The 16,508-nt window shown below is 35.7% G+C and overlaps 1 protein-coding gene across 3 annotated transcripts in view; it reads left to right on the top strand.

Moving 5' to 3' along the window:
* hpo (serine/threonine-protein kinase hippo) overlaps positions 1–16,508 on the top strand; it is a 30,782-nt gene that overhangs the window by 6,996 nt on the left and 7,278 nt on the right. The window contains exons 1-8 of one of the 3 annotated variants that reach the window (XM_085191647.1): positions 3,286–3,830; positions 11,836–11,938; positions 13,009–13,167; positions 13,591–13,818; positions 14,504–14,712; positions 15,162–15,271; positions 15,620–15,720; positions 15,938–16,100. In XM_085191647.1, the coding sequence (XP_085047773.1) occupies positions 3,703–3,830; positions 11,836–11,938; positions 13,009–13,167; positions 13,591–13,818; positions 14,504–14,712; positions 15,162–15,271; positions 15,620–15,720; positions 15,938–16,100 (1,201 nt within the window). In that variant the 5' untranslated portion in view covers positions 3,286–3,702. Of the gene's footprint in view, positions 1–3,285; positions 3,831–11,835; positions 11,939–13,008; positions 13,168–13,590; positions 13,819–14,503; positions 14,713–15,161; positions 15,272–15,619; positions 15,721–15,937; positions 16,101–16,508 lie in introns of those variants that run through there. The other 2 variants (XM_085191649.1, XM_085191650.1) reach the window with 2 other exon arrangements.

Raw genomic sequence — 16,508 nt, 5'->3', positions numbered from 1 at the left:
TTTACCTACCTTTATAAATGGTAAAACATATCTACCTTTTTAAAGAAACCAGTCTGTAATCATATATTTTAACGTCATGTAAATGTTTAAGTAATCGTCAGGTGCAGAAACAGACGCAACTAAGCGTTACTCATTCAAGATCAAATTACTATAACACACGAGTAGGTTTACCTATTTAAAGGATGTCGTCGACGCTACCGGTTGTGGGTTTGATTACCACTCGAGAAAATTAACTATTTAAGGTTTTCATGTCTTCGCTCTGCCATCGAGGCAAAAGTGTAACGTCCAGTTCCGCCACCCAACAGGCAATGTATCCAGAATTCAGCGGAAAGTAGGGAACGGAAGTGTCTTAAAGGAAACGGAGTGTCTTAGCACTAGGGTCTCAGGTTGCCTCTGCCGGCCTTGCTATGTACCTTATACAGCGATACAGTACAAACAATCCTTAAAGGCACATTTTTTGGATCGAGTGGTAACATAAAATATACAGTTACATAATACTTTTTCACGAATCTTCTTATGTTTTAAGTTTAATATTGATTTTTGATAAGTAATCCTTTTTAATTTTATCGTTCTTTATTCGTTTATATTACACTAGTTGTTGCTCGCAACTTTGTTTGCGTGGACTTTTAGTATGGTTTCTTGCATTCCTTGGCTTACCTATATGCCAAATGTTTAACTTTGAATCCAGCAGTCTCGTCTGTGCATTGTCTGTCCGTAACGGAAGAATTTTATCAATTGTATATATTTCACTACAGATATTTCTTCGACAGTTAGGTATGTCTTCCTTGCAATAAACACAAAAATCGTTAAATGATGTCTAAGTTATACGCAATTAAATTTAGTGACTCGCATATATTAACGCGACGACTTATCGATCATGTCGATCCTTTTTAGTGTATCCAACAGCATTGTTCAATGGTATTCAATACAAATACTAAATGATTCATGCGGACGCGACTATTATAGTTGCGAGAAGTAGAGGCCATCGTGACCTGCTTAATGGGACTGTCGTAGAAATAGTGCTTCCGGATGAGTTCTTAGGGTGTGATGACGTCATTTGGTCTGCACTTCATCAATTCCTGTATATCAAACGAGAGGTGGGGCGTCCCATTACGTTCGAAAAAAATTCTAACCGCGATATTTTTTTCTTATAAGCGTAGGGAACCTAGTGTTAAGACATTCTGTTCCCTACTTTCCGCCGAATTTTTCGAGGCATTGCGTTTTGAGTGGCGAATCTTAACGCCTGGTTTTTGCCTTTGTGCTAGAGCGAAGAAATATAAAAAATAACTCATTCTCCCGAGTTGGGGTTGAAATCCGGTTGTGTGTTGTTGTGGGTCCGGTAACTATCTCGCTGTTGTGCAAACAACACATTTATCTACAAATGTTCAAAAGCTTTTAGCAATGTTCCAAACATTAGAAAGCTTAGCAAAAATATCACCCACGTTTTGCTAAAACCAGGTGGTAAACACCTTTGTCTCTGATAAAGCTCGGTCTGTCAGTGAAAAGCGTGGGCCAGCGCGATCGCGCCTCCCAGATTCTGGGTCGTCGCTCTAGCGTGACCCGTCTACTGTCTGTGCCTGTAGATTGCTCTCCTTCGGCTTTAGAAATACATATTATGTGCCGAAATTTGTTGTTTTTTATATCAATACATCGAAAATTCCGAAACTTGCTTTGTATTTTGTCTTGTTACTAGAGCGAGGTGATCAATAGTTAATTCCCCCGAGCGGGAATCGAACCCACGATCGTCGCTTTTACAGTCAGGCACTGCACCGCTGTCCCACTCGAGTGGTAGTTGAATTGAGACGATATTCATCGTAAATTGCTCAAAATATATAAATTAATACGTAATTAATGAATACAACAGATCTATGTATATTTGCTTCTTAGTACAGGTGCTAAATAAATATACTCAAAATAAGTTCAACGCACGTTAGATTGCTTGCAAAAATATCGCCAGCGGAAATACGGATGCGTCAACATAACATCGTGTTTTCTTGACAGATGGACAGAATGTCTATTATAGATTAAGGCCGTCAATTTCCTTCGTGTGTTTTCCATACAACGTGACATTGGCGAAATGAATTGTGCTCAACTGGCACGCTCGAAACGCCATATATCGAGAAATCAATCAATTAGATTAAGGCCACCCTCTGCCTCTCTTACCCCCGCTCTTACTTCATACATTTTTTGCCATTCTTCCGTCACTCTCTCTCTATCATCACCCGTCTTCACTCACTTCATCTTCTCAAATCACCCGAGTATGGTTTTCTTCATTCTCACTGTGACATCCTCGCTATTGTATCTGCACTCTGTGTATTTCTCTATGCTTAAATACTATTTATAACTTCTCGCTATAAAGGCCATTTGAAAGTTCACATGGTGTTCCCTCGTCTGAGCTCTATAGTCTTTACTTACGTTATTTACAAAGGGATCTTTTACGGTATTTCCGACGCAGCATATTTAAGTTCTATTTAATACGCCACCGTGGCGTAGCAGGCGCGTGCACAATTAAACGATGGTTGTAGGTTGAACACTCTCGCGACTTTAATTCCAAAGATTTTTACGATTATTTATCACTTCGATTTCTCCCTGTACCCAGCATGTAGCTAGGTAGGGGGGGAGGGAACTTGGTGTTGACGCACTCTGTTCCACATCTGTGAATAGAACTCACAACCATGATGTTTACAGTCAGACGCTGCGTTACGAGGGCATAAAAAGTAAACAGTAATATTAAATGAATAATAAAATAAATTCGACTTATTTCTAGCTTTATCACATAGGTATATTTAAATCGAATGACTAACGTCGCAATCTACGCATTCTAGACTAGGTCAATCCCGGCACAGTGGGGGTATCAACAGAGATACCAATAAAAAGGTCACAGTGTCGGTATGTACTATACAGTAGTATGCATGTACATAGATATTTATAGATACGGACCAACACGCTGTATTATTTACCGCCGCCCACGCGTCTCCGTCTCCCATCGCGATCGTCACAGCCAACAGTTAAAATAATATTAAACAATGTTGGAATTGTGTTTTACAGTTTGGAGAATGACTGACCTAACTGACCTTACTGACGATTGATATGTATTCAGTTTATTACGGCTGTTTTATCTTTTCTTTATTTATGAATGTCATAAGTTGACTATCCTTACAAAAAATATTTTTCGATTTGAAGAAACCACCTTCCGAGATTAGCCCATTCAACCAAACGGATTATTTTTAAGGTTATTATGTACCTGTATTTACAAAATTGTACAGTCTATTGAGAGACGGCGTGAAGAGCGGACCGGTTATTATGACTTGGAAAGGATACGCGTTTATTTTGGGATTACTCTTTTTGAATCTGTTTTGAATGTTTGCAACGGTCGTGTGCTCTTACGTAAACTCAAAATAAACGTCGATTGGAAAAATATTGGAATATACATTTGTGATGCATATTTACTCATTGGAAATGTTATATTAATAATACATGGAAGTTTACAAATTTATGAATAATATAGAGCAAGTGCTTGAAGAGTTGGCTAACTTTGAGTAGTGTTCAATGTATCTAATTTGTGAATCTGATATAAATATACGAGGGAATGCACTATTTGTCTCCTAAATTTATTTGGGTCTGTACTCTTCTGGAGCTATTTATATGGTGTAAAGGTCATGTAACAAGATGACCAGATGATGATGATGCTGATGATCCCTCATGGACGAGGAGGGTAGGCTCGTGTTCTGGGAGGGCGGCGTGTGGGAGGGTGACGCGCCCACCATCGATTGTAATACGTGCAAGAAGAGGCGGTCTGATAGAATGAGTTCCAACGAACGGCCATACGGGTAAGATTGTGGGGCTTAGAGCTACATAGTAGCTTTTGTTAAATACGCTTTTCGCCTTTATAAGTGATATGTAAAGAATTTATTGTTAAACTAAATTGTTTACGCATTTTTATATTGTTATCAGATATCACCGACTTCAACAAAGAAGGAGATTCTATATTCGACGCCTATATTTTTTTATGTATGTTAATCGAGTTTTCCGTCATTTATGAACTGATTTCAGATCTTATCTATTTTTTTTAAAGAGCGTACTGCCCTGGTGGTCCTATCGATGTTAGGATCTTGGATGGAGGATCTAGTGAATATATAAAATTACAAAGGCTAGGTGCTACCTACGTGTTGAATATAAATATTTACTTAAATTGGACATCGAACTCACAACTATTGCGAGTAAGATTCTTAGCAATCACAACAGGATGTTTTAAAAACTTATTCTATTTTTAAGTTAAATGTAATATATATTTCAATTATAAAATAACATTAATGTTGTAAATATTCCTTTTAAATTAATGATGACACAGTTTTCCTTGTCATACAAGTGGTGTATTGTTTTTGCCTCGTGTGCTTCACATAGGTGGTTCGTTAGCAGACTTAAATTAAATATATACTCTTGATTGCACTTGTGCTTGCCACAGTTATTAATTTAATGAATTATAATGATTTAAGCTATCAAATAATGAAATTGGGTTATATATGCCTGTTGTTTTAAATTTTAGTCGTTTGTGCCTCTTAAACTTATCAGTGCTTGGAAGTTTCATATTAATTTTAATAGTTTCTTAGAATTAATAGTCGAGACCCGTTTAAATTTTACAGGGCTCCTTTGGTAGGACTTAATTAGTTGAAAAATGGGTATCTCTCTACCTACTTACCTGGCAATATGTAAACGTAGCATAGAATTTAAAAAGAATTAATAGGTTCGAGAAATCGTATTATATTACTCAGTTTTTGAGAATTTCATCAGACCACCACCACATTCCAAATGAATCACACTTTGACCGTTTTCACTGTTACGCAGCTACGGCTCGTTATGCATTTTGTACATTTTATAATTTCCTTAAAGTCATCTCTCGTAATTTTCATATAACATTATTATTTATTTAATCATCTCTTTTTTTTTTAAATCTCTTATTTTGAACCATAATTGTAATATTGTATAGAGACACGGAGCTCAACGTCGCGTCACACATTCATATTTATAGTCAGGTCAGGTCAGGTCAGGTCAGTTCAGGACTGTTCCATTGCGCTACGATGCCTCTGATTCACTCATGTTGAATAAACAATTAGAACTGTTATTCGTAATGCACCCAATCATATCAGACGAAGCTGTCCGCCCATCGCCCGCGTGACAGTGTGTTTGGTTGGCCGCGCTAATCTCGACAACTACAAGTTTGTTTTAAGTTAGATAGCCCATTAATCGAGGAAGGTTATACTACCATTGACCACGGGGATGAAGCCACAGAACAAGTAGAATATATAATAGTGATGGTGAGAAGCTTGCTGTAACTATTGGTTACAGTTCTATTTAAAAGTTTTCCTTTTAGCTATAGGTTTACTTTTATCTATACTATCTATACTTCTATACTAATATAATAAAGCGGAAGAGTTTGTTTGTTTGTTTGTTTGTTTGTTTGTTTGTTTGAACGCTAAGATCTCTGGATCTACTGGTCCGATTTACTTTGTTTTTGTTTTGTATGAAAGCTGTATTCTTCAGAAGTGCTATAGGCTATATAACATTACATTACACATATAAACTAATATATTTTAAAGTACTTTCTAATTTGACATGCAATTTATTCTGCCATGTTAATAACAACCGTCGCGTCGCTACGCGACCGTTACCGCGACGTTTTGATATTCATCCTTATGAAAATAAATATAATAGTCACTTTTAGCATTTTATCTAGATTGAAATTATAGTTTACTGTATAACATTCTAATAAATAATTAAGGAGATGTCACTGATTTGAAATGACCTAGCCTTCGGGCGGCACAGTATGACCGACGCGAAAATATTCTTATAGTTCAAGCAGGCGTAGCCGTGTCCGGATCCACTAGTAATATAATAAAGCGGAAGAGTTTGTTTGTTTGTTTGTTTGAACGCTAAGATCCCTGGATCTACTGGCCCGATTTACTATGTTTTTCTTTTGTATAAAAGCTGCATTCTTCATAAGTGCTATAGGCTATATAACATTACATTACACATATATACGAATATATTAATATACTTTCTTATTTGACATGCAATTTATACTGCCATGTTAATAACAACCGTCTTCGCTACGCGACCGCGTTCGTTACCGCGACATTTTGACATTCATCCTTATGAAAATAAATATAATAGTCACTTTTAGCATTTGATCTAGATTGAAATTATAGTTTACTGTATAACATTCTAATAATTAAGGAGATGTCACTGATTCGCAATGACCTAGCCTTCGGGCGGCACAGTATGAGTATGACCGATGCGAAAATATTCTTTTAGTTGAAGCAAGCGTAGCCGCGTCCGGGTCCACTAGTTGCATATAAAAGTGAACGGATTGTGATTTTAACATAATTATAATTTTTATTTTACGTTGCTTTTTAGGGTTTCGTACTTTTAGAAAAAAGAAAATAATAAGATCTCTCTGTTGTCCGTCTGTCTGTCTGTCAATACCCTTTATCTCAGGAACGCTTGGAGATATCCGGTTGAAATTCAAACCATATACTCTACATATAGATTATATTTACTTATTATCTATATATATAAAAGGACTTGTATATATGTCTGTACTGACTACTGAGGTAAGACGCACGCACAGCCGTAACCGCTAATGGTAGTAACGTGAAATTTGGACAGATGTTTACTTTCGTAATCTGGACATCCACTAAGAAGGGATTTTGAAAAATTTTAACCCTAAAGGGGTGAAATAGGGGTTGGAAGTTATTATGGAAAAAAATTTAAATCGGCTCCGATTCTTATAAAATTTGAAATTCAGACTCTTACAAGTATTTAATTGAACACATGTTTCATGCTTTTCTAGAATTCTTTCCATAAGGGTGTAAATAAGGGGTTGAAAGTTTGTATGGAAAAATTCTTAAATCGTCACTGATTTTTATAAAATTTGAAATTTAGACTCTTAAAAATATTTAATTGAACATGTGTTTCATGGTTTATTAGAATTCACCCCTAAATACGTAAGCGAAGCTGCGCGCGTCCGCTAGTATACTATATTTACTTAGAAAAAAATATGGCCATTTTATAGCAAAAAAACGCGTATTTCGACTCTATAAAGGGAATTCGAACTCGTGCCCACATGGGCATCCTGAGTTGTTATCGACGTAAATTGTTTTTAAATAACGTCTTATCTGTAAAGTGACATGTGGCATACAGATATTATCATTTCTTTTGTTCCATTGTGCGATTGTTTCTTAAAGAGAGATAAAACAAACATACGATTTCAATCGCGAAACCATTTTCTTGATGATCAAAATATAAACGACAGCAAGGTGTAATGTCACCTTTGTATGTGTATTAAAAGTATAGCTTTTCTTGTATATTATATTAGAATAAACAATACATGGTATCCTCCGCTTCCCTCCCAACTTTAAAATTGCATGTTCTGTGGCGGAACACAACGCAGCGAGAGTTTATCGGCGAGAGAGTTTCATAGATCATATAATAGCAAAGTTGAAATTAACCTGATAAAATGATAATTTTGAATTTAAAGCAAAGCGCGGTGTGAGTTTCGTTCTTTTAACACACAATGCCTCCAGGGAGCCAGGAGTGGGAGCGGAAGTGGAGCTTAATGTGAATAGAGTGTACACTAGGACCCCAAGTTCCCTCTGGCATGAGAGGAATATGTTATTCCATACTAAAGAAGAATATAAAGAATGTTTTAGCTCAGCCTTTGATGTCAAAGTAGTAGGTACGTAAAGACAATTGCGGCGAAGCATTAAGTCCGTTTTGGTATGAACGTGTTTATTTATGTTGTAAAGAAACTAAAACAGTAGAGTTGCATTCCTCTATCCCAGATGTGCGAGAACACGTGTTGTAAACTTATTCTTTACTAATATGATGCTTTTATTACTTGGTTCAGCTTTATTCTTTGGTTTTTACTCTTAACTAATTTTTTACTTTTAATAATTCATTGTCAATTCTTAGTTTCGGTATTTTCTCTTTCTAAACGTGGCACTTTGCTTCGTTACTAGAGCTCTACCTTAACATGAAAATATTAAATATTTCATTTTCTTGAGTGGGAATCAAATTCATAACCTATTGCGTTTACAGTTGAACGCGTTTTCCCCTGCGCCACGACTGATCTCATGGTGCACTCTGGTAGACTAATCGCGGCATAGAGTTCCGCCACTTAACATACACTACACTTATTTACGTACTTACTCTACTTGATTCTTGTGCATACTTTGTATTTGACGTTGCTTTGTTTCATTCTTTATTTATATACCTACATACGTATTCGGTACATTTGCCACTTTTAGGCGTTAATTGGAATTGATTGTGACAGTTATGTTTGATGCATACCTATTAAGAAATCTTCAACGTTTTATATTAAGTATGAAAAAAGGATGGATTCACATGTTTCGCATTAAATTTGTCTGTTTTGTAGAAATAAGAGACCCAACTGGCACGCTCGGAACGCCATAATAAAAAGAACAGAATATAAATAAGAGACAGTTTATTTTAGTAGGATTTTTCTGAAAAGAGTAAAGTCGAGTGCCCAGTTAAGTTGTCCAATAAGATAAGGCAAAATATTTTGTCCTTGAAATTCATCATTCAAAACTCTTGATTATTATTGTAACATAATCGTATCTTGTAAGATACGAGTGTATACGTACTTTATCTTTTAAATACAAAATGTACTAAACACAATAGGAGTTAGGTTACTTTACGCGAGCACACTGTAAACCTGTATCAACTGCTGACGTATTAGGCATGATAGTAGTTATAATTTACATCTCCATGCACTTCCCGCTCTTGGTATGATAAGTTATCAACCCAGTATCCTGCCCTATCTTACACTTTCATCCATGTCCATTTGGAGACAGTTGTGTTGGATGGCGGAACTAAACGTCGCGTCTATCCAAAACAGAGAGACGAAACAAGCGTGCAACTGTAAACACGACATTCGAGAAAAAATAATATTTTCATAACGTCGCTGTGGTAACAAGGCAAAGCGTGGGCTTGAGTTCCGCCACTGAGCACTGAAGTGTTTTAATTGGAGGAAGGGGTTTAAAAAATCATGCAATAAGACGCTTCTTCTTATTCGAAGAATAAAGAAGCGTTGAGCGTAGAATTGAGCTTACTATAAAATTAGACAAATGATAGTCACCTGTTATAAAAATAAACATAAATAACCGGTTTTTTATATAAAATTATTATACTAATGTATCTTGTAATAATTTTACAAAAGCTTTGGAGAATAGAACATGAGAAGTGCGTTTCCGTTCGTCTGACACATTCGAGATAAGGTGTCTGGTGAACATTTTTATTTTTATTTTTAACGTCCAAAATGGAAGTAGATATCTCTTTTCTGTTTAATTTGTAAGCCTTAGTGTAGAAAAGTGTTTTTTTTATAAATTTTAATAGTAGGTATAGTTTATTTTTAACTCTATTTTGATATAATGAATATTTTGTGTCAAAACACTACGTCCTCGACTTCAACAGCTTCAACAGCAACAGCTCTCCCCTACTGTGCCACTACGGCGTTATTGTAACAGATTAGATTTGTTTACTAATAATTAACAGGCTAAAGTCTACCTACCAGTGACCTCGTTTAAACGAACTATGACTTGTTATGAGTTCAAATTATGTTATTTAACCATGTGATAAATGTGTCATGACATTTTTACTTGTTGAGATATGTTTACATTAATCACATCTCATTACCCCGCTGTGATTACACAGACAAAGCGCGGCGTTGAGTTCTGTTATTCAACACGTTCTCTCTGCCTAAACTATAAGCTATATAATATATAATAAGCATGAAGTATTAAATTGAAAAAAAAAATGAAAAATAAAGCTTTTTATTAAATAAAAATTTAACATGAATACTTTGAAATGATTTAATTGAATCTGTCAACGCCCTCATAAAAATGCACGCAGATGCTAATATAGAATTGGGCTACTACATCGGTATTATTAGATCCCGAATGGCGATAGAACGTCTCGATTTACGATGTTTGATAGGTGTAATGCATGTACGAGTAGGTATATTTGAGCCGGGTCGTCTGAAATCAATTTCTGACAACCCGGCTGTTTTCTGCACATTTTAAGTATTTTACGAGATAGGTAAAATTACCGAGCACGATTTAATTCTTGCTCTGGTAACGATGCAAAGCGCGTCGTTAAGTTCCGACACTGAAGACGCAACTTTCTGGAAATCTTCCAGAATTCGGCGGAGAATGAAACGGAAGTGTCTCAATGGCAACGGGTCCCCAAGTTTCATCTGCCTTCATATGAGTGGGATACAGCGATATTAGTGAAGTTAATAAATAATAATAATATAGTAAACCTACTTGTGCTCTACATATCTTTATTTGTCGATACTGATGTTTGCGGTTAACCTCAGAATATAGTGTTCACACTTTCCAATCCTATATTAATAGAGTTGTAACTTAACCGCTCTATACTATATACTCTTAGATATAAAGGACACCCATTTTATTTGAAATTGGAAACATTCATCGGGTTTAAATATGGTTAAAAAATAGGGTAAGCAGAGATAACAATGTTAAAACACTCTATTCATAATGCACCACCCAATGATTTAAACATTGCGTGTAGAATGGCGAAACTAAACGCTAAGCTTTGTCTTTTTACCAGAGTAAGGATGTAAAAGTATGGAAATCAAATCCACAATCATCGCATGCACAGTCAGAAGCAGTGCTGCTGCACCACGACAGCCTCAATTACCTAATAAATAATGTGATATAAAATTCATCTACAGATATTTTCTACTTTCTACTCTACGCCGCCAAACGGACAGGCTCGTATTCTTACTGGTTACACTGTTACATACGAAAGATACAATAAGATTCAGTCAACATAATCTCAAATACTTTAAAACGACAGTTATATTTACTTTTAATCATCCCGTAAAGAACTTTAGTGTAAAGGTCAACTATTTAGGGTTACATAAACAGTTTTAGCGGCCGTTCACATTAAATTTAAAAGGACTTGATTTTATTGCGCCTTGTTCCCGCCACGTGTGTATAACACACTTAGGGTGCTGACCTTTGAGGAAGTGGAGTTAGTACAATATTTGTATAGTATATTTATTTCATGATTAGTTTTTACCGACATCATCGCGTGGTTAGTTGAAAATCATTAAATGTGGTGTGTGAGCGGACACTGCGGATAAACTCAACTATTATCATCAAGTTTGACCCTACCAACCCCACATCCTCGCCAAAGAAAACAGATATATTCCTAGAATGATCCACTAACCTTTTCAATGACAAAAATATCCTAATATCAATAGAGACGACAAAGAAGAGATTGAAAACTTTCTGCCACTTGGGACCCCACTCATAAAACCTTTGAAGTCCCAAACCTACCACACCAGAGGGTGAGTCAGCTCATTTTGCAAGTATCCAAGGTAGTACGCGAGGCAAATATGAAATCGTTGGCAGTAGTTTGATATAATAAGTGACAGACGGATGACTCGGGACTACTGCAAAGTGTTTCACTCTTTAGCTTTATAATATTAGCAGATATCACAAAATGACTCCATCACTTTCATCAAATCACTTTGAAATTAAGGTGAAGGCCCCCTCCAGACAATATCTCTAGATATGCCAATGCGTTCCAATGTAACAAACTGTAGTCATTTCCTTTTGACTGCGCGGGCGAAACCGAAAAGCTAGTATTAAATACCTTATCTTAGATATCGACCCCACAACCGTCGCGTTACAGTCCCTTGCGCCCTGCACCACGACGACCTTTATTTTAATATATATAATACAATTAATTACAACTTTTGTATGTATTCTTTGTGTCTTGTTACAGTGAACTAAAAAAGTTATCAGAGGAAAGCTTGACGCGCCAGCCGGAGGAGGTGTTCGACATCATCTGCAAACTAGGCGAGGGTTCCTATGGCAGCGTATATAAGGTTACCATTTATTATATCATTTATTTTGAAAGTATCAAAAGTTTTAACAAGGGTCTACTACTTCATTTTGAACCTTTTTCACAATTTTAAATAACATATTAGACATTTTTAAATAATATATATATTACATACATTTCTTGAAGTGTCCTAAAACATATTTAGAGCGTGGCCCATTAAGACGATAAGAAATACTGAGCCAAATTTAATTATTTTTGATAGGAATAAATGGTATTTTTTTTATCAAACAAAAATAATTGGTGTACATACATAAAAAATATACCAACCAAATAGAGAAACTCCTCCTTTTTATGTCGGTTTAAAATAAAATCAAATTCAATATACATTCTATAGGTTTACATGATGCGAATAATTAAAAAAATGCGATTTAACTTAAATTAAATAGGTCAAAAATTCAATTAATTTCTTTGTGCTTAATTAATTTTAACATATGGTGTATGTGTAAGATGTCAGCACTGTTCTTCACCGTTATAAGCACAAAGTATGTAGGGCATTGAGTATTAACGATCATCGTTTTGTATCGGATTAACCTAATTGATTTTTGGCATGTACTTCGAAAATATGTTATTTTTCTTAGTATTTTAGCGTATTTTCTTAGTATTAATAGTTAGTAATTTAATAAGACGTGAGTACAAATTCCGTTTAACCTAGTGACAATTACATTGCAGTATTTAAATAATTGCCACAGAGCAATAAATAAATTTAGTAATAATCGCCAAAAGAACAATCCTTAAGAATTAAATAATAAAATTATTGCGTTTTTTTAAATATATGTGATGTAATTAGCTATTGATAAAAAAAACCAATATCGCAGATTAGAGTGTAAACCTGCTAACAGCCTATTAGGGAAATTATCAGGATAGACAAAACATGTTTAAAGAATGGCGAGTGTATATTATCAGAATTTCGAAAAGCATTGTAAATTATGTTAATTATTAGGATGAATTTTACTATTTTATAAAATTTTGCACAGAATTTTAATATTAAATTAATTTGAATTAAAAGTAATAAGTATCCAGTTATTTAATAACTTTGTTGCCCTTACTTTTCAGGCACTACACAAAGAGAGCGGGCAAGTGCTCGCGATCAAGCAAGTCCCGGTGGACACGGACCTGCAGGAGATCATCAAGGAGATATCTATAATGCAGCAGTGTGACAGCCCCTATGTAGTCAAATACTACGGGAGTTACTTCAAAAATACTGACTTGTGGGTAAGTCGGTCACTTCTATCATTATTCATTATGGCATGAATCGAAATAAATAATTCTTAAAAAGTGAATTATAACATATTATAATTATAGTAAGCTACCATAGAAACAAAGAAAACGCTTAAACGTATATATATATAATATCAATATCAAATTAAAATTATTGCTTTCCAAATATTAATATTCCGTATCAAAAATTGCATTGCAGTGCATGTTGGTAACACATATAAAGCGTAGGTTGAATTATACATTAAAATCATAATCATAATAAAGAATGCTTTAGAATTTATTGAATGAGTTACCTCAGGCACTTAGAATGTGTCATACATCACTCTTAGTTTTACCATTTGACGACGAGGTTGAAAAAAAGTAAGATAAAAAAATCTAATTTCTAATAATTCTACTTAAATACTTTATTTGTTACAGATAGTAATGGAATACTGCGGCGCCGGCTCCGTATCGGATATAATGCGCCTGAGAAAGAAGACGTTATCAGAGGACGAAATAGCCACAATACTATGCGACACGCTCAAAGGTCTAGAGTACTTGCATCGGAGGAGGAAGATACACAGAGACATTAAGGCTGGAAACATATTACTGAATACTGAGGGACATGCGAAGCTGGCTGACTTTGGCGTGGCTGGCCAGTTGACTGTAAGTTTTTTTTTAATTATGGTTTTGACAACATAATCAATTATTTTTTATTTATCTTTACTTATAACATACGGTCCACGAGCCTCTCTGGAGTTAGGCTTTCTGAACTTTTGAGAATTGTTCACTTGGGAAGAAAATAATCTAAAGTAAGGAAAATCCTAAAATTATATCTCCACGCGCCAGCCAGCCATCTACAGCTAACTTCGGGGCGGCCACCACTCGTTGATCGTACTGTAATTCTCATACATATATCCATCCACACCACCTGGATACGTGGCACTACTGTGCGGTTTCGTAGAAATTTCCTTCCACGCGCCACCGAACTGTGGAATGGCCTACCCGCGGCAGTGTTTCCAGGTAGGTATGATATGGGTACCTTCAAAAAGCGCGTCTATCTCCACCTCAAAGGCCGGCAACGCACCTGTAGCTCCTCTGGTGCTGCACGGGGTCGTGGGCGGCGGTGATCATCATCAGGTGACCCGAACGCTCGTTTGCCTTGTCCTTTTTTCCATTAAAAAAAAAAAACATATATGAAGTGAGTGAGATTAGACGCACAATTTACTGTTCAATAATCAATTACACATATGTTGATGGATTTTTTTTAACTTCACGATGATTTTACAAAATAAGTAATGTGTGACTTTTCATAAATCTTATGTAATAAATGTAAAATCATTCATCCTAGGATACAATGGCAAAACGTAACACAGTAATCGGCACGCCGTTTTGGATGGCGCCGGAAGTGATACAAGAGATAGGCTACGACTGTGTAGCGGACATATGGTCTTTAGGAATAACCGCGTTGGAGATGGCAGAAGGGAAACCGCCTTACGGTGACATACATCCGATGAGAGCCATATTCATGATACCCACCAAACCGCCGCCGTCTTTTAGGTAAGGGATTGTACGATTATCATGTTTTTGTGATCCACTTATCATATACTTATCTTTTACTTATATATTATATTTTATTTCTGCTTGTTAAAAATTATCCATATATTGCCTAGTAGTATATGTATATGATAGACTAATAATAATAAATGTCGATCGGGATTCTAATTCATAATCATTGAACTTATTAACGTACCATACAAGATTATATTAGAATTTTATTATAGAATTAAAAGAACATTCCAAATGTAAAAATCAAGTCCATGTAATATTTGTTCATGCATTTCCTGCATCAAATATTATTATGATATTATGATGGTTTTACGCTTTAAGGGATAGACCAGGTTAATTTGATATTATATTTATATATATAATACAGTGTCTTAACATTAGGTTAGGGTATCTGTATATTAATATTAGCGTAATTAATAGATTTAATGTTATATTTACAGACAACCAGATCAATGGTCCCCAGAATTCATAGATTTTGTCAGTCAATGTCTTATAAAGAATCCTGAAGAGAGGGCTACCGCTGAATACTTGTTGAACCATGAGTTTATAGGTGATGTATATAATTTTATAACAATAGTTATAATTATATTTAATACTTAAAATATATAACATAATTGTTGTTTTTTATTAACTAAGTTGTTTTGGTAACCCACCAACGCAAGCTTCACTCTCTTTCCCGTACATACCATGATAGGCAGAGGGAACCTGAGACATGCCGGTTCCCACTTTCTGATCAATTCTCGAGACATTATGTATTGAGTGGAACATAATGCTTCGCTTTTTCTTATTGCCAGAGCGAGGAAATAATAAAAAAACTCCCTAGTCGGAGTCGACCATCGGATTTACAGTAGACTCATAATATTACATATATAAAGAATATTTTATTTTTAAATTACAGGTAACGCTAAACAAGCCAGCATATTAAGTGCAATGATAGCGGAAGCGAGGGAGATAAGAGAGAGTCAAGCATTTAGAGCGTTAGCGGCTGCTAAAGCACAGGCGCGTTTTATTTTTTTAATAAGTATTTTTTTCGTGTATGGTACCTCAACTTTTGTGTATATGTAGATACACTTCGATAAATTGACTATCCAACAGACAGAAAGATTGTTTTTAAATGAACTAGTAGCTCCATAGAAGACCCGTTTAACTAAACAAACTCTTCAACTTTGTAATATTAGTATAGATTTTTATAGCATAACAAATTACGTAATTGTAGAACGCAGCAGGAATACCAGTACCCAGCGAGATAGCTGCCGGAGACTACAACGAGGCCACCATGAAAGCGGACGCCACGCTGGTGCCGCGCGACGCTAGCCTCGACCTCGCGGCCGACCTCGGCACCATGGTCATCAACGACCACGACCTGGCCACCATGAAACGTGAGTTATGACTATTGAGTCATGGCATTTATAGATGTTAATGAGCGTCTTGAATGGTCAGTCGCACATTGAACGAAAAGTATCCAATGGTCAAAAACTGGGAGTCATATTACAAACTATATTTAGTTAAAAAAAACTAAATTAAAAGATTATATCAGCTTTATGCTGTATCCTGCATACAGCAGGATAGGCAGAGGCAACCTAGAGTTAAGGCGCTCCTTTGGCCACTTCCCGCCGAATTCTGGAGGCATTGCATGTAGAGTAGCTCACTCAGACCGTGCGCTTTTCTACACGAAGTGATACAAGTGCTATAGAATATTCTCGGAGCTATAAATTGTAAAAGCGTAAAGTCGATTGGTTTTCTAGTAACTTCTGAAGCTTTTTAATAAAATTAAACTCTAAGAAGAT

This window comes from Heliconius melpomene, chromosome 10, assembly GCF_056956725.1.
Source record: "Heliconius melpomene rosina isolate 202511_hmr_F chromosome 10, ASM5695672v1, whole genome shotgun sequence".
Classification (NCBI taxonomy): domain Eukaryota; kingdom Metazoa; phylum Arthropoda; class Insecta; order Lepidoptera; family Nymphalidae; genus Heliconius; species Heliconius melpomene.
Note: the sequence above shows the minus strand (reverse complement) of the source record. Positions and strands in the feature narration are given on the sequence as shown.